This window comes from Gossypium raimondii, chromosome 3 (genome assembly GCF_025698545.1).
Source record: "Gossypium raimondii isolate GPD5lz chromosome 3, ASM2569854v1, whole genome shotgun sequence".
NCBI classification, from domain to species: Eukaryota; Viridiplantae; Streptophyta; class Magnoliopsida; order Malvales; family Malvaceae; genus Gossypium; species Gossypium raimondii.
In genome coordinates, this window is record NC_068567.1 from 33032319 (window position 1) to 33051760 (window position 19442).

Sequence of the window (19442 nt, forward strand, 5' to 3'; positions counted from 1 at the left end):
TGATAAAATAAAAATAAATAAAAATTATTAAATTTTAATAAAAAATATTAAAAATTGTAAAATTTTATAAAATTGTAAAAATATATAAAACATATAGAAATATAGGAGAAAAAATTATAAAAAAATGTAAAGAAATATAAAATTTATAAAAAAAACTATAAAAATTATTCTACCAAAAGAAGCATTTTATAATTTTTCTATAATTTTTCTATAACTTTTATTAATTTTTATTTTTTATCATTTTTCGCCACATGTCACGTTGTGTTACAACACGTGATGGCTTTAACTAAAAAAAACTGGGGGTCATTAACTTTAACGGCCAACGGTTAAAGGGCCTTTTTTATGCATTTTATAATTTTTTTATGATTTTTTTTAAAATTTTACAATTTTTATAATATTTTTACGATTTTTATATTTTTTTCTAATTTTTAGTAAAATTTAAATATTTTTACATTTTTATTAAAATTTAATAAATTTTATAACTTTTATATATTTTTATTTTTTATAATTTTTTTCTACATGTCACGTCGTGGTTGTGAAATGAGGTGTCTTTAATTGAAAAAAATTAGGAGAAGTTAACTTTAACGATCAACCGTTAAAGTTAACGATCAAAGAGCCTTTTTGATGATGCATTTGACAATTCAAGTACCCAATTGAGTGAGAAAAAAGTAGGGGCTTAATTGTTTTTTCTTTTTGAAAAAGTTTGAAGGCTTTTTTATGCATTTTGATAGTTCAAGTACCCAATTGAGTGCAAAAAAGGCAAGGACTTAATTGCTTTTTTTGAAAAAGTTTGAGGGTCTTTTTGATGCATTTTAAAAGTTCAAGTACCCAATTGAGTGCAAAAAAAAAAGCAAGGGCTTAATTGCTTTTTTTGAAAAATTTTGAGGGTTTTTTACATACTTAAATCTTCAATTAAAGAGTAAATGATATTCTTTGACTAGCATTGAATGAATTATGAGAAAAGATCGGTCGCAGATCATTTGTCAGGGATGAATGAGTATCATTACTATTACTATTTGTTAGCAATGGTCTTTTCACCATGAAATATGCAATGATGACTATGAGATAAGATATGATCGAATTGGGTGAAAGAATTTAACTTAAAGAAATTAAGGATATCTTATGTGGGTAACACATAAATGACAAGGCAATGGAACAAAAGCAGAAAATCTAAGTTGCTTTTATAATGGAATTTAATGAGGAGATCAATCATGTACTTGTAAAAATAGAATGTCGATAATGACAAGAAAAAAATAAAAATAGAACCTAAACCTTAATCTGAAAAATAAATCATATTAATACATATTATGAAATATATATATATATATATATATATATATATATATTCAATGGTATTGTAAAAAAGAAACCATCGTTTTTGCAATTTAATTTTGAAACATTGATTGCAGGTGAAAGAAGAAAACTTCCAAGTTACTCATGCTGAATGCAGATAATTGCTTAAAAAATCGTGTTAGGAAGTGCTGCCATTGACCAAATTATGAAAAGTGTGACAATCATTTTCATATATTAATTGTTTGTTGATAGGAATTTAATTAATGTAGAAAAAACCTTGTGACAAGAAACAAATATGTATCCAACAAAGTAAAAATGAAAACTCTTTCTTTTCTATTACTCATTTTGATTCCATTATTGGAGTCGGTGGTAACTGAGAAGAAACACTCCCTTCCCTATGAACACAAGTTACAATTTAATTTCTGTCAAAAAAAAATACAATTTAATCTAGCTCTAGAAATCTTAATCAAAACCATAAAACTCAAAATGCTCACACTTGTAAAAGAACTTAACTTAAGATGAGGGAAGAAGAAAGAAAAAAATATAAAGTAAAAAGAATATATGTAAAGAAAATAATATTTTATCTTTTTGTCACATGGTAATTTTTAATTGGTTATCTTTTTTTAAAATAGACTTAATGGTTTGACTCATAATTAAGGTAAGTACAACTTGAGGAAAAAGTAGTTTAGGTACTATTTATGACAAAAAAATATTTAGATACCAAAATAGAAAAATGGAATCGTTTAAGTACCAATTTGTAGGTTAAACTTTTCTTTTTTAAAATAGACTTAACCTTTTACTAAAGGTTGGAGTCATGGAGATACCAACTTCGAAAAAATAGTTTAGGTATCATTTGTGACAAAAAAGTTAAAAGTATCAAAATGATAAAATGATTTAATTGAAGTACCAATTTGTGAGTTAAGCCTTGATTATATGATGTAAAACTATACTGTACATTGAATATGGTGAAAATGCTTTAACTATGATTTGCAAATATTTATTAGGGTAAACTAATTAGTTAGACAACCAACTTTTAAGACGCTTTCATTTTAGTCAACCTAAATAAAATCCTTTCAATTTGGTCACCAACTATTAGGGCACTTTCATTTTAGTCATCCAAGCATTAAAACTCTAATGAGGCGGTTAATTGTATATGTCACATCAGATTTGCACTTTCATTTGGTAACCTAACTTTTAAGTTGCTTTCATTTTAGTCACTTAAAAAACATCTTTCTTAAGTATTGATTGTTGTAAAAAAAAAAACAACGGTTAAAGTGAAAAGAGGTAGAAACTAAAAAATACATCAAATTGTCAAATTGTACTTGTTTATCCCATTTCAGTAAATTTTAATTTTTTTAATATTGAAAATTTAAATATCAAAAATAAATTGAATAAATTGTTGAAATTTTTATCTATTAATGATGTCAACCGATTTGTTACTATAATATTAAAATTAATTAATTTAATATACTTTTAAATTTTAAAATTTTATTTCACATTTCTAGATTATCTTTAATGAAACCAACTCAAATAACTCATATTTGATAATTATCTACTAAACTTAAACTTCTTTTGATTATATAATCTTGAATCTTCCATGCTAAGCTAAAAGTAAAGGAAAAGAACCTTGCAATTAATTAAATTACTTGTTCTTCGTTTGGGTAAAGAAGCAATGAAAAATTTTAAGTTTGTTTGGAATGGAAGATAAAATTAATTAATTTTATTAATTGCAATGATTTTACTTTACTTTTAGCTTAGCATGAAAGATTCAATATCATTTAATAATAATAAAAACTTGGGTTTCGTGGATAACTATGATAGATTAATTTTCTTTCATAATTTTTAAAATAATTTCAATACATCAAAATAAATTAGATAAACTGTTAAAAAATTTATCCATTGGTAATGTCAATCGATTTGTTACTATAATTTTGAATCTAAAAGTTTAAAATTAATATTTCAAAACACAAATTTAAAATTTTCAGCAATAAGATAAACAAATACAATTTGACATTTTTTCTGTATTATTTTAGTTTTTACCAATTTTTCATGTTGATCTTTGATTTTTTACCCTAATCAATACTCAAGAAAGATATTTCGGGGCGACCAAAATGAAAATGACATAAAAGTTAGACGATCAAAATGAAAACACAAACATGATGTGACATGTATAGTTAACCACCATTAGACCCTAAAAATTGAGTAATCAAATTACATGATTTCATTGAGTGACCAAAATGAAAACACCCTAAAAATTGAATGTCAAACTAGATAATTTACCCTATTTATTTTTATAATATTTAAATTATTAAATAAGTAAATATATTTTAGTTATTTTTAACAAATAAAATGAAAATGTTACTTTATACTAATTACAATAATTAAAAACATTATTAAGAAAAGTAATTAAAATTTAAATAATTACAATGCATTGATGAATAAAATAACGAAATTATTTGAAAATGTAAAAAAGAAAACAATTGATGATTAATTAGTACATGTTTGTGAAAAGACAAAGGCGTCAGATTCCTGAATGTGGGTGGATTAAGCAAAACTCGAATTCAAGGATTATGCGAGAGATGGGATAGTAGCATAATAGCAATTTAACAAGCACTTAGATTCCTCAATTAATCATATAATAAATAAAGTCTCTGCCCAAAATCACTTGTTGATGCTATCACTATGATGTGTGTTTTCTTTGATTCAACCCAATGCAGCAGTTTTTGTTTCTCCGCATCAATGTCCAAATTAAAGTAAATACGAAAACCGTAAAATATGAAACTGTTAATAGGCTGCTATCTGACTTGCAATGTGACCGCAACAGTAACGCTGATGATGCGTCTGCCGTAATTGACGCAAACCCTTCTCGGGACTCTCTTCGCCTGCAAATAACACACCATATTTTGGTATAATAATGCCTCTTTACATAGAACCAGCACTTGCTAGTTGCATACCCTAACATTTTATGCTTCAAATCCGAGCATGAATTTTCTCAGGCTTTAATTTGGGAGATCAAAGAATTCAGAAGAATACAGTACCCCAAGAAGGTCTTAACTGAGTTCCACAATGATGCAACGCGGCTGGTTCGTTTAATCGAAGCACGCTCTTTGGATTCACCAGCTTCATGCATTCCTGGAAGATACAATCACACAATAGTAAATGAAACATATACTTTTTTAAAGTCAATAAACACTTTCAATTAGAGGAAGCAAGAACCAATACCAGAAGGACAGCTTCTCTTAGATACTTTGAGTGAAGCTACTTCCTCAATAAGTTTGAGTTCTTTGTTACTATCATTACCATCATAACAAGTCTTAGTTTCCAAACCAAATAATTTCTCACAACAAAATCAGATCAGCAAACTATTGTAATAATCATATTATATAAATGGATGCAAGTATCATTTCACACTTACCAAACCAAATACCTAAGCACCAAAAGATGTTCTAAAATCAAGACAGGAAACTAGCAACCCTCATTCAAACCCCAAACCTGAATACTCATCCTCAATACATTCAAAAAAACCCCAAAACTCAAAAACCTTTCAAAGCCAAAAAAGGACACAAAAAACTACCCTAAAATCAATAAAAAAATTGGCCTATTATCAAAACCTAGCATAGTTGCCAGTTCAACAAATTCAATTGGCTGGGCTCAACTGAAAGGGTAATATGAAATGAGTTTTACTATTAAATGAGTACTAAATAGCAATAGATTAACTTAATGGTTTACATTGACTTAATGGTTTCATTATCAATTGAAAGGTAAGGTATGAGTTCAAACCCCACAAAGTGAAAGATATCCTTTCAAAAGATCAATAATAATTCAAAAGAAGAAATTTATGCAAATCTGGAGTGTTTAACCGGAAAGTGGACTGCTCCAGTTATTATTTGGTTTAAGCATAACTTTTAAATGAATAGGTTACTAGTTCATGCCCACACAGTCCAGTCCAATTTTTAAAACCACTGAGTATTGTTATATATGTATATCACCTTAACAAGGGATTTCCTAATTCATTTTGTATTAGGTATAGGAGTCAATTTTGAATTTTTCATTTATATAAATGGGAATGGTTAACTGAGTTTAATCAATTTATATACTAAGCTCAACTTTTGATTTAAAAAGAAAAGGTTGAACAAACTCTTAGGATGTGTCTGTCTCTTATCTTCAGATTAACATTCACGTTTGACCACAATTGTGATTATTGTCATTAATCAAAATATCTCTCAATTTTATGAACAGAAATTTCAAAGAAAGTAGTCTTTTTTTTTTTTTTTTGTCATTAAGTTCCCTTTAAAAGATAAAACATATTTTCTCCTGAATGTTTGTAGCATTTAAAACTTTTTACTCTGCGTTGTGTGAATAAATCATTTTAGGTAAATTATCATTTGTTATTTCAAAATCATTTCAAGTAGCTAAACTCATGCAAAGGGTTACCGGACATTGCCTCACTACAAGCAATGTATGTGAAGAGAATAATAGAATTTTGCTAAGTTTTCCCCTTAGAATCTAACAGGGACTCCACACCTTAGGGTGATATAGCAGTTTTGACATGAGACAAAATGGCACTGAGTACAACGTGTTTCTTGCACAAAAATGAAATATTTGAACTTGACTTTCTCACAGAAGGTTCAAAACAAAGTTTGGGTGGCAAGTAGCCGAATCAAGCTACTTGTGAGATATTCGCTCAATGGCACTTGAGCTTGACTCATTCAATGTCGGGCTACTCTAGTAAAAATTGGAATAGAACTGCAATTGAAAAAAAATAATTTTCAAGACATTTTTATATAGTAAATGTTAACTCAGCTACAATTTGGACTTATTTGATTCTTTTTAATAGTATAGGGACTAAATTAATTCACTTAACAATAGGACTAATTAATCCAGTCCCTATAATACAAGGACCCCCCAGGTACTTTAACCAAAAAAAAATAACATATGCATTTGTAGCTAAACCAAAACCTAAGTAAAGTGCAAATTACTTATATGTGCATATGTGTACCCCTAATCACTTATATAACCACGCAAATTTTTTATATCATTTCTTTTACAGCCAACTCTTACCTAATGTGCTACTTAACAAAGAAGTTAATGCATTTTCAAGAAAACAATCCTCAGGGCGCAGCTTTTTCTTTGCTTTGTATGGAAAAGAAAAAGAACCAACACAGGTATAATCAAAATCTGATGCCTTGCGCTTTTATACATTTGGAGATACCTTTGGTCATGGTTATATTTGGTGATTCATGCTGTTACTAGGATTTGGTTTAGTTCATTAGTTATTTTTATTATTTCAATTTAATGTAGGTTTCAATGACAGAGAAAATTGAGTACGCAATATTTCTCCTCCTGTTGATTATTGTGGTTTTCTCACCCTATTTCTTCTATAGCTCCCAATTTTCTCCTCCCTTGGTAATTTTGTTTCTAATTATAAGTTTCCATGTTATCATTTTTCTCCTATTCCGTGTCACAATCATATCATTCCAAAGTATCTTCCAACAAGCTTTAATCTCAATGTTAATCGCATAATAGAAATAATATTTTCACTGTTCCCTATTAGTAACTACGGAACTAGGTCTCAAACCCTCAATAATAAGGTTAGGTTAACACGTCTTCAGGAGCAAAAAGCAATTCAGAAATAAGGACCATAGAAACTAAACTACTGCAATTGTAACTATTGAAGATGCATGAACTAGTATGCAGGTATTGCCGGATAAATACCTGATATCTTTTGGGATCAGAACATTCACAATAAAGTGATGATCACCTCTAACTGAAGGTTTGTTGACATCTGGAACTCCCAAGCGTGAAAGTTTCACTGCATCACCAGGCTGAATCCCACAGGGGATTCGAAGATCTTTAATACCTTCAACAGTTTCTACCTGAAATTTAAAATTATTGATTAAAGATAAAAAGAATTCTCAGACACGTGGAAAATTAAGGACCAGAAGGGTTTCAGTGTATAATGACTCGCTTAGAGACAAACTTACAGAACATATGGATACTTGCTTTACATTTTATGGTGCTTGATATGAGCACAAAAAACCAAAGTGCTTGATATGAATGGAATATGTCAGAAATAACTAATTTTAAGTGGTTTTATCCTTGTATTCAAGTAGGCCTCCCACAATTGTGGAGTCAATTTAGACTGGATGCCTAACTTGGCATGATAGCCCAAGTAGTTTGTTGTGACATTTGTTCATCATAGCCCCAGTTTTTGAAGTTACTATCCCACATAGGTTCCTTTGGAGTTTTTGGTGGCATTATATTCACTTGGACTTACTTATTCTACCTATGGCCAAGCCAAAAAAATAATACAAAACATAATCAAGTTCCCATATAGGACGTTGGTAACAGAAAACCACTAGGTTCAGTTATTAGCATATGCTTTAGAAGCTATTTTTAAGTTAACCTGGAAGCAGGGAGAATTCAAACACCATGGGGTATTCAGTCTTGAGAAAAAATTAGACTCCACTTCATCAGAAGATTCTTGTTTAAGGCATGACATAACACAATTCTAACTAATTTATCCATATGGAATGCACTAACAGCCTCCAAAAACTGGACAAAGTCCAAGTTAGATTTAGAAGGTAAAAGACTAGCCATGCCCAATCCCACTTTCAATTCTTGCATTTCTTGGCAAGATTCTAAAAACAAAAAAAGTTGAATAAGGCATAGAAATCATCTTTAACAGCAGTTTATAACTAATGTCTTTTCCCTTGCTTTCTACTTATTTCATAATTTAGAAGGGGCTATTGGTCTATGTTAAGTAAACAGCATAAGTATGTTGAGGAATTTAAATTTGTTCCTCCAACTGCTTTGTGGGTTTATTTATGGTTCAAGCATAACTAGTAGAAGTCTTTATGAGGACAAGAAAAATATCATTTAGCATTTTATAACTTAATCCCATATCACATCAAAGTTTTTCTATTTTACTGGTTTTAATTAGAATTATTTCCATGTGATATTTTGTGACTTTGAGGTAATGTGTGTGTTAATTTTCTGAACTTATGTACAACTTTTATAATAATGCATCTATCAGTATAAACTTGTATATTCAATTTGGAATGATGCTCTCTGAACAAATTTGTAATTAAATTCCTTCTGTTCGAATCCCTATAATTAAGGATAGAAATCTTACCTTATTACTATTAGTTCTCTTGTAAATAGAAACTAATCTCGATTCTTGATTCTTAGGAAATTAGGATATCAATTACTGATTCTTAGGAATTAGGATTTATTTCCTTTAAAATGATTATTTCTCTCTTTATAAATCTGTAAACTAAAGCAGTAGAAATTTAACTGAATTTTTTCCTCCGAGTTTTTCATGGCATCGGGCTTTAGGATTCATTTGATCCTAATTTTTTCTCTAATTTCCTTCCTAAAATTCCTTGATTTAGTCCTCCAATGGGTGATATCAATGAAAATTTCTCTGGCCGAGACATCACAAATAACTCGAATATCAATCGGGAATCACTCAAGGTGAAATTAATTCCTCCACTACTGCTGATGATGTTCTTGACGTTAAGCAACAAAACACGACTTGAGACTCTCCATAAGATACTTGGTACTCCCACTACTCATGGATCTCTAGCCACTCAAGGTAACGCCCTCAACATTGCTTTTGAATCTAATAATCAATCTCCTTGGATACTCGATTCGAGCGCCTCGATCACATGACGGTGACTCCACGTTGTTTCACACCTACACTCCTTGTCATAACAAATCCGAATCCGCATAGTGGCGGTTCTTACTCACCGTGGTGGAATAAGAGAAGTACAAATGACAGAGAGTTTTTCTCTCGATAAAGTCCTACATGTCCCAAACTTGTCCTGTAATTTACTTTCAATTAGTAAACTTACTAAGGATGAAAATGTTCTTGTTGAATTTTCTGCAATTGGTTGTGTGATACAGGAACAGAAATTAGGGAGGATGATTGGCACTGCTAAAGTTGATGATGGACTATATATTTGGAATAAAAACAGTACACAAGGGGGATTGGCTCTATCCACTTCAAAAAAGGACACTATTATGTTATGGCACCGTAGGTTAGGACATCCAAACTTTGTGTATTTGAAAAAACATCTTCCGCTGTTATTTCAAAATAAAAGTATTAGTTCCTTGAAGTGTGAAATTTGCCAATTATCTAAACATACCCGTGTGCCATACCCATTAAAACCACATATTCAATCCCAACCTTTTTCGTTAATCCATAGTGACCTATGGGGAGCTAGCCGAGTGAAAAATATTACAGGGGCTAGATAGTTTATAACATTCATTGATGATCATACTAGGGTCTGTTGGATCTATCTACTCAAAGAAAAATCTGAAACACCCAAAGTATTCCAAAATTTTCACTCAATGGTTCGAACCCAATTAAACTCTACCATACATACCCTCCGTACTGACAATGGGAGAGAATACTTCAACTCTGTCTTAAGTCCATACCTTTCTGACCAAGGCATTATACACCAAAGCTCTTGTACTGACACTCCTCAACAAAACGGGATCTCTGAGAGAAAAAATCGTCATCTCCTTGCTGTGGCTCGAGCCATAATGTTCACTATGAATGTTCCAAAATACTTGTGGGGAGAAGCTGTCCTCACTGCCTGTTATCTCATAAACCGAATGCCATCAAAGATCCTCAATTTCCAAACACCTCTAAATACTCTTTTAAAGGCCTTCCCTCTATTTCATGTTCCTAATCTTCCAGCCAAAATATTCGGCTGTAAAGCTTTTGTCCATAACCATCAACCAAATCAATCCAAACTTAATCCTCGAGCCCACACTTGCATCTTCATTGGATATTCCCCTACACAAAAAGGCTATAAGTGTTACTCACCAACATTGCGCCGAATGTTTGTCTCTCAGGATGTTACCTTCTTTGAAAATGAACCATACTTTGCAGCATCTCATCTTCAAGGGGAGATTTTTAATGAAGATGAGACCCTTAATACTCTCCTCATTATACCTCCTGGTCCTACTACTACTATCACAAACAAACCTATCCCAGATTTAGTTGTTGTTTCCCAAAGCGAAGAATTTAACACCGTCCTTCCCAATAACAATACCTCCACCGAAGTACAACAGCCACCTGATCAAGGAAAACAGCAAATACAGGTTTACTCCCGACGGAACCGTTCTCCTGAAACTGATACAATAGTGCCAATTACATATCCAATCGAGGACTGTTCTGAAACAGAAGTCCCACCTCCGTCACCATCCATCCATCTATCTTCCAATTGCAGTTCGAAATGGTACAAGGAGCTGCACTCAACATCCTATTTCTCGGTTTGTATCCTATGGAAATTTATCTAAGTCTTACAAAGCTTTTGTGACTAATGTTGATTCTGTAAAAACTCCAAAAAATATAGAAGAGGCTCTTGAATCAGCTGAGTGGAGACAAGCCGTGATGGAAGAAATGAAGGCCCTAAAAAAAATGAAACATGGGAAGTCTCGGATCTACCTAAAGGAAAAAAAACCGTAGGGTGCAAATGGATTTTCACTACGAAATTTAAACCCGATGGCCGTATAGACCGATACAAAGCTCGACTTGTGGCTAAGGGATTCACCCAAACTTATGGTCTCAACTACAACGAGACGTTTGCACCGGTTGCCAAGCTAAACACCGTTCGAGTCCTGCTATCTCTTGCTGCCAACCTTGATTGGCACTTGACTCAATTGGATGTAAAAATGCTTTTCTCAACGGGAATTAAATGAGGAGGTATACATGGATTTCCACGGGTTTGAAGAAAACAAGGGCCAAGTGTGTAAGTTGAAGAAGTCCTTGTATGGTGAAACAATCTCCACGAGCGTGGTTCACCGATTTGCAAAAGCTATGACTAGCGAAATTACATTCAAGGACAAAGGACCACACCGTGTTCTACAAGCACTCGAAAGAGGGTAAATCTTGCATCCTTATCGTTTATGTCGACAATATAATATTAACAGAAATGACTCGGCGAAATTTTGAGATTGAAAGAATTTCTTGGTACGAGTTTGAACTTAAAGACTTGGGAAGTCTTAAATATTTTCTTGGTATGGAGGTAGCAAGGTCGAAAAAGGTATCTTCATTTCCCAAAGGAAATATGTTCTTGATCTCTTGTCGGAAGTTGGTTTGATGGGCGAAAACCAAATTGAAACTCCTATGGAGTTTAACCTTAAATTGGGAACTAATGAGGATGGAGAAGAAATCGGCAGGGGAGATATCAACGTCTAGTAGGAAGGCTCATCTACCTATCTCACGGTAGTCGACATAGCCTTGATGTGAGTGTTATTAGTCAAGATATGCATGCCCCGGAGAAGCACACGAAGCTGCATATAGAATACTAAGATATCTAAAAGGAACTCCTAGTAAAGGCACATACTTCAAGAAGATCATCAACCAAGCGTGGAAGTTTACACGATGCGCATCAAGGTTACATTAATGATAGACGATCTACAAGCGGCTATTGTAGTTATGTTTGGGGTAATCTTGTGGCGTGGAGGAGCAAAAAAGCGATCTGTGGTAGCACGCAGGCGGTCAGCAGAGGCGAGTATCGAGCACTATCTCATGGTATATGCGAAGGAGTTTGGATACAAAGACTTATGAGAGAACTAAAAGTGCCTTATACCGGACCTATGAAGATGTCTTGTGACAACCAAGTCATTGTCGACATAGCACATAATCCTGCATCATGATCGGACCAAACATGTGGAAATAGATCGTCACTTTATGAAAGAAAAATACACTCGGAGAAGTATGCATCACCTACCTACCTACTAGACAACAAGTTGCGACATGTTAACTAAGAGTCCGAGCGAAACATGTTTGAAGAACTTATTGGCAAGTGGGTTTGATTAACATTTACACTCCGACTTGAGGGGAAGTGTTGGAATCCTATAATTAAGGATAGAAATCTTACCTTATTACTATTAGTTCTCTTGTAAATAGAAACTAATCTCGATTCTTGATTCTTAGGAAATTAGGATATCAATTCTTGATTCTTAGGAATTAGGATTTATTTCCTTTAAAATGATTATTTCTCTCTTTATAAATCTGTAAACTAAAGCAGTAGAAATTTAACTGAATTTTTTCCTCTGAGTGTTTTCACCTTCCAATATCTTATGGGCTACCCCTCATCTTACAAAGAATTGAAACCCCTTGTAATATATTAAGGGCTACATTCACTTTGTAATATACTCGCCAATCACATTAAGGCTGATGATTAAATTAATATGAGGTAACAAAAAGTCAACAAGTACCTTCACCACTGTCCCGAGTATTGCCTCGGTGTAGTCAACATTGATCTTTGAGTAAAGATTGAGACCGTCCCTCCAAATTCCTTGCTTTACTCCTATACGGAGGACTACAAAGAGGTCACCAGCAAATCCCCTAGAGAGAGAAATGGCTCTGTTATTGCAAGATACAAGTTTCCTATGTACAAAAAATTCTAACCAAAATATATAAGATGGAAACAAACGTGAGAAGAGAAACTAATTCATTAAGATTCTCAAAACAAAATGACTAAATAAAAATATGACGCCCAAACTCAAGCTGAATCTCCCTTCTTGTATCTGATAGAGACTATTGCATTAAACAAATTAACAAGCTTTACTTCAGAGCACTCACCTTCATTACTTAATACCATTACTCTTAGATAACAATAAAACCAAAAGAAAAGGTGAACAGGAAATCAAAAGAATACAGAAATATAAAAATGAGTCATTTACCCAATATTGAAGAAAAAGATTCCTGAATATGGATAGAATCAAAGGAGTCTTTTAGCAGCTTGACCCCGTTAAGCATGGAGGGGTCCAGCTTTAATATAAGACCACAGGAAACCTACTAATACATAACAGACCGAGATAACACCACTTAACAAAACCAACAAGAGAAATAGCCCCTTTTCAGGAAAGAGAACCAAGATTCCAAAGTTCTTCACTTCTTCATATTGCTTTCCGCTTCTCTCAATTCCAACCCTAAGATCAATCCTACTCAATTTGGCTGCTTTGCCAACTATAAGTCAAAAACCAGAAATACCATCATAATCTACTATCAACTCACCCCACTTGCCGGCCAAGGAAAAAAGAAAACACTCACCCAACTTCAGATCTCCGAATGAATTCACATATAAAAGGGGGAAAAGAGATTCCCATATGCAAAGACCAACATAAAGAAAACTTGACTAGATTAATACCTTTTCTTATCAACATTGCCTTCTCCACGTATTCGCTTTGTGAAACCATCAGCAACACCAGGGGGTATGATTATTCTCATACTCCGTTTTACTTTTACTTTACAGCAGCCACTACATCTTCGACATTTGTCAGTGATTATCTTGCCCTTGCCACCACAGCTTGAGCAAGTAGAAACCTAGAAATATAACATATTATCTATATAACATATGCTAAAGATAAGAACTGAATTCTAAAATTAAATAACAGGTCAGGTAACAAAAAGTTAAAGTTAAACAATTGCTCTTGGGCTTACTACTTATAGTTTTGATTAATGACAGAAATTGTGCAGCTTATCCTTTTAGCGATGCCCAGGGCGCAAGGTGCAATCTAGACATAGAACCATTATATTGCCTAAGGTCTATATACATGTTCTTAGTGTCTAACTCTCATCCAAATTTTCAAAACTCGTAGAGTCAGCGCAATAGGATACAAGTATATTGTATGTTCAAAGCTAACGGGAAAAAAAATAATTGCAGAAAGAAAAAGGACTAGGAAATAATCAAATAATATTAATCTAAAAGATTCCTAAGAATCTGCTAATCTATCCCTACAATCACGTCTACAATCAAGTTATAGTTTGTAACAAAATCCAAGCACATAGCCACCAAAAAATGGCAGCTCTTTATTCTTTCCTTCGCCCTCCTCGTTCTTCTTTAAATTTTGCTTCCTTTTTGACTTGTTTTTGCATATCCTCTTTTTCTTTTCCTACTAAATCTAGCTATTTCCCACAACATGGAGGTACAAAAGTTTATTCCATGCTTCCCATTTAATATGAGAATGCCAAGTTCAAATGTAACACTTGAGTTTTGGTGCCCAATTAGCTCAACAAATAGCATGATTTAATCCTATTATTCAATTTTTATATAAAGTATATAGATACTACGAATGCAGAACTATAATTCCTTCCATAAGTTGGCAAGAAAACTGAAAATAGAAAACAAAAATTTAGAAAACAACAATTTAGAAAAGAAAAATTGGAGAATAAACAACTATTGCATCATCAATCACTTTAATGTTGTCATGAGGATATAATACCTCTATTGCCACTCCAAATGGAGTCCTTTTGGATTTCGTTGACCCTCCTTTACCTCCACAATCAGTACATGATTTTATGCAACTACTAGTTTTAGCACCTGTTGCGCCGCAATCATTACATGTTTCAAGATAGGATACCATAATTTCACGCTCTCCTCCAAAAATAGATTCTTCAAAGTTCAAATGAAGTTCATACCTACAATATCATGAAATTCAAAGTTAGAAAATAAGAATTATTTACTCAAAAGTGAGTTGTTGCTCCAAATCAACACAAATAATAATATAACAATAATTAAAGTATAGCTTCTATCTCCTTTTTCAATCTAATATTTTAAACATTAAGGTTATATTGAGAAATATACTTTTATATTACAATTTGTAATTTTAGTTTGCATTTTATTAGCCATAAGGTTAAGTTTGACAGTTTGCTTTTTGGTGTCTAACATTTTTCATAAAGATCTAAGTATATTATGTGATGGCCAGAAAAAATCGTCCAAGTAGACAGTTACCAAATGTCAAGATCGTTGCTTCCATTATTTCTCAAATTGAAGTTAAAGCCTCCTGGTTCACCCATTCCACCGAAGAACCCATCGGAACCACCAAAGAATGCATTATACACTTCGAATGGATCAACCTAAAGATGAACATTGATCATAAAACATGAAGCATAATCATGCATCCCAAATATTACAAATATATAACCACAAAACAACCACACCCACCCACCTAAACTATGCGTTGACCCAAAACAAATTAATAAAAAGAAGAGCAAGGTGGGGTAGATGAGAGGAGATTACTAGTGAACATAAAGCATGCCATTTGATACTTGCAGAGTGCAATAGAATTAGCCATTATCTTACCGCTGCTGAATAATCACCTGATCCATCATATTCTCCTTGTAAACCTGCCTCACCGAAGCGATCATATAAAGATCTTTTCTCATTATCTGATAGGACCTACATAAATGCATCATTATGACACAACATAAAAAGATGAATATACTGCAAGTTCAATACTATCAATAGCTTTGATGCTTGGACTCCTCAAAAATGGAGTACCCGTTTCAACATGGCACGATCTTAGACACAAGTAACATTGCCTAATATCCAAGATACAGGAATATAACTAAAAAAGATGCGAAAGTAGGATATTTCAGCAAGGGCTTGTTATGAATTCAATAAAATAGGATATGTTTCTTAAATTAAAAAGTATTGAGTAATCAATTTAATTTAATGAAGATGTGAGCAAGGATAACAATGGCTTTTCTTTTCCTTTAGTTAATTTTTCTTTTAAAATGACAGAAAATTATAATGAGCTTCTTTTCTTTGAATCACAAATAGGCCTCTCGAATAGCAACATGCAAATAGGCTTTTCAATTTTCCAAACAGGGTTTTGAGTTTAAAAACCTGGACCTTAAAAATTTTGTAGGCCTAAGTAACACTTAAGTCACCTGCCTAGGTGCTAAGGCACAGTGGAAAATCAAGATTTCACCTTTGACCTTCACAGGCGAGGCTACTTTTATTGGATGCTTACTTTACTGTGCTCTGGCTTCAACACTAGGCGACCAAAAAGCTAGCTTTCTAAAGCCAATTTTTGTCTAAAACTCAAATACCATTATTTATTTCACTGACGCGGTGAAGCAACTATTTAAGTTTCCTTTATTTATTTATTTTTATTTTAAAACTCAAACATCGTTATTTACTTCACTGAAGCGGTGCAGCTAACTTTTTAAGTTTCTTTTGCTTTTTTTTTTTTCTTTAACTCAAATACCATTATTTCCTTCACTGAAGTAGCGAAACTGACTTAAATTTCTTTTTCTTTTTTATTTAATTTAAAACTTAAAATACCATTATTTCTTTTTATTGTATTAATTATAAACTTACTAATCATCAATTTTATTATGTTAAAATTTTGTTAAATCATCAAAACACAAAACTTCAACATCCTTCAAACACTCAAGCTCTTCAAAACCAAAGGTAGACACTGCCAATCAAAAGTAAACATGTTCCCCCAGCCCCTACATTCTTTATCTATTCTACTATTTGTTTTCCTTTTAATTCTTTTCTCCTTGTCTATTCTTTATTTATCTTTCTATATAATTTTTTTACACTAACTTTTTGTAATAGACTAATCAAGGAAATTTAGAACTAATGTCTAATAATGACTTTTAATTTCATGCTTATGTGTTTTTATTTGAAATATATTAGTAAGTGAATTATTAGACTTGAACAAAAATTTGAATTTATAAAATTGAATTATATTAAGAGTTAAAACAACAACTACATTTTTGAGAGTCCAGGAGGATTGGAAGAAAAGAATGCACTTCTACAAGGAAAAGCTTTAAAACAACAATACTAACCTCATATGCAGCACTTATCTCTTTGAACTTCTCTTCTGCACCAGGAGTCTTATTTATATCTGGATGATACTGTTTTGAATGATATATCAATTATTGCACAATATGTGAACTAAAGAATAAGTTAAAACATAAACGGGCAAAGTCACACAACTAGGACTTGACCTAGTAGTTTTTAACCATCCAATCCAGGATCAGCATCCAAGGTCTCTCTCTCTCTCTCTCTCTCTCTCTCATATCAAATATAGTAAAATAACTGGTGCTAGTCCAATTAATCGTGACATGTGCCAATGGCACATATATCGTGTTCTTTATTTTCCGTATTACTAAAATTGAGCTCAAGACGAAGCTCGAGATTGCAGATTTACTTGAAGTAACAACATGACAACATCCATTTGTCCGACCAGAATGTTCTTACTCTTACAAACAAATGCACTATGGGCAAGTTATCCCAAAAAAAAAAAAAGCAACACTCATTTTATAATCTTACACAAACAACATGCTACCCGTAAGGAAAGGGGAATAGGGAAGGGAAAGAATATATTAGAAAACTTTTGAAAGCTCTTTTTTCCATCTCGGTTAGTTAATGTAATGGAAACGTAAGGAAGGATATGAAATGAACTAAACAGTGTATATATTTACTACCATTTTTAGCCTTATTACTCCATCAACTTTGCAGTGAAAAAAATTCTAGGGAAGTCAGTCCACCCAAATATGTTGCAGCCTATAGCTTTGAAAATAAGGGCATAGGGAATCGAAAGAAGCAAACACTATGCAACCTAGAAAAAAAGGAGATGAGGGAAATAAAATATCATAAGGTTTATGAAAACTCTTTTTCCTTCCTCTAATTTAGTTAAGATAATGGAAATTTAAGGGCAAGAAATGAACTAACAAGTGATATATTTACTACCCTCTTAAACCTTTAACATTCCATCTACTTTCCAATCATCCTCATGCATAGAGAGTCAATTTACCCAAATATTTAGCAAAAATCCTGGTACACTCAAGCAAAAATCATAAGCTGATCATCAGAAACCTGACCTACATGCAAACCCAGATAGTTCACTGCCCCTGAAAGATTTTAAAAGATAATACTAATCATTTTAGGATTCTAATTACATTCTTTCTCTACATAAACTAGAAAATATTGGACTGATTCCACAGGTGTTAGAACCAAAGACAGTCCATAGCTTCAGATTAAAGTGAAAATAAGTATACAAAGACATCACAATAATTAAAATTCACCATTCCAATTATAGAAGGTAGCATGAATATCTCAAAGGAACACTCGGCATTTGAAGCAACTAGGTCATTGGTTTGAGATCAACTCGATGCAAGAACTCTATGGAACTGGATTATCTCATAGGTTAATTCAGTCTTCCAATGGATGAATATAAAAATAGAGGATGAAATATGGTAATGGCGTGTAAACATTAAAAACTCGTATGAGTTCCTAATAGTTTAATCTATAACCTATGTTTTTACAATTTTCTTTTTCAACTCTGATTAAAAACCTAGACAGATTGTTTTTTAAAATGGTTAATCTTAAATCAAATAGACGGTCTCATTAATCTACTACTTTATATCCCTTAATTTCATTCCATTTAGCATGAAAAAGAAAATGGCAAGGCAACAACACTCATTACTTTCAAGCTATCCATAAGAAGCAAAGATTATATCATTTCAAATTAAAAATAAAATAAAAATCAAATCCAATGTTATAAATTCAATCCTCCCAAAAGATGGAGTAATGTTAGACAACTGCGAAATTCTAAAACAAACAGCAAGCTAATTGGAGAAAGCGACGAACCTTGCGAGCAAGACTCCTGTAAGAGGTCTTAATCTCTTGCAAAGTGGCACCACGACTGACGTTCAAAGTGGAATAATAATCGGAGCCAGAGGCGGCGGCCCTGATTACGGCGCTGTGACGGCATTTCCTCTTGATGATACCAAGACGATAGGAAGGGGCGTGGGTTTTGCAGAAGAATTGAGATTCGCTCCATCTCAAGCCCAAGACAGAGGTTCTACTGCCACTGCCAGGAATTAGAAACGAGTTCTGTCTAGTCCCACAATTGTACAGCGGATACGATGTTGCCATTATTCTTGCTCTTATTAGCAGAGGCTTGGGGTTTTGCAATTTTGTTGAGGTTTTAGCACCACCTCAATCTGCCCTCTTGTTTCCTTTCTGGGTAAATCATCCAACAATGCTTATTTTTTTATCATTCCATTATTAAACTTATAAAATCGTTTTTTCTTAATTGCTACTAAAAATTTGAATAATTATATTATAACTTTTCAACCACGTTTCTATATTATTTAAATTTAAAAAGCTAGTTTTTACGATAATAATATTTTAGTTTTAAGATATATGTTATTTTAAATATAAATATTTATTATTTTACTAATATCCTTCAAATAATTTAAAATAAAATATAATTTCTCATACATTTTATTTTAACCTACTAAATAATTAACTTATTTGTTATAAATTATTCATACTAAATTTAAGTAAATGATAGAGTCATCCAACAATTAGCATGTTTCT

General features: G+C 32.4%; 1 protein-coding gene across 3 annotated transcripts; it reads right to left on the minus strand.

Annotated features, from left to right (window-relative positions):
- Nucleotides 1–3837: 3837 nt before the first annotated feature.
- Nucleotides 3838–19114, minus strand: LOC105794097 (uncharacterized). Of its 3 annotated transcripts, none has more exons than XM_052628266.1 (11): nt 18708–19114; nt 16901–16969; nt 15419–15487; nt 15051–15175; nt 14542–14737; nt 13467–13642; nt 12532–12661; nt 7009–7169; nt 4516–4583; nt 4332–4425; nt 3838–4175 (listed from the first exon to the last, which is right to left on the minus strand). In XM_052628266.1, exons 1-11 carry the CDS (start codon nt 18993–18995, stop codon nt 3974–3976), a joined length of 1578 nt encoding a protein of 525 aa, XP_052484226.1. In that variant the 5' UTR covers nt 18996–19114; the 3' UTR covers nt 3838–3973. The 3 variants fall into 3 exon arrangements, with proteins under 3 accessions (XP_052484226.1, XP_052484227.1, XP_012478539.1); XM_052628267.1 differs by having other exon boundaries at nt 4349–4425; nt 15402–15497; XM_012623085.2 differs by having other exon boundaries at nt 15402–15497; nt 18708–19113.
- Nucleotides 19115–19442: the final 328 nt, after the last annotated feature.

Excerpts from the sequence above, each read along its gene's own strand:
- LOC105794097 (XM_012623085.2), bottom strand. The coding sequence starts at position 18,995 with ATGGCAACATCGTATCCGCTGTACAATTGTGGGACTAGACAGAACTCG. Across the intron at positions 4,584-7,008 it reads CTGATCCCAAAAGATATCAG|TAACAAAGAACTCAAACTTA; the intron begins GTATTTATCCGG and ends TGGTAATGATAG. Across the intron at positions 4,426-4,515 it reads TAAGAGAAGCTGTCCTTCTG|GAATGCATGAAGCTGGTGAA; the intron begins GTATTGGTTCTT and ends TGTATCTTCCAG.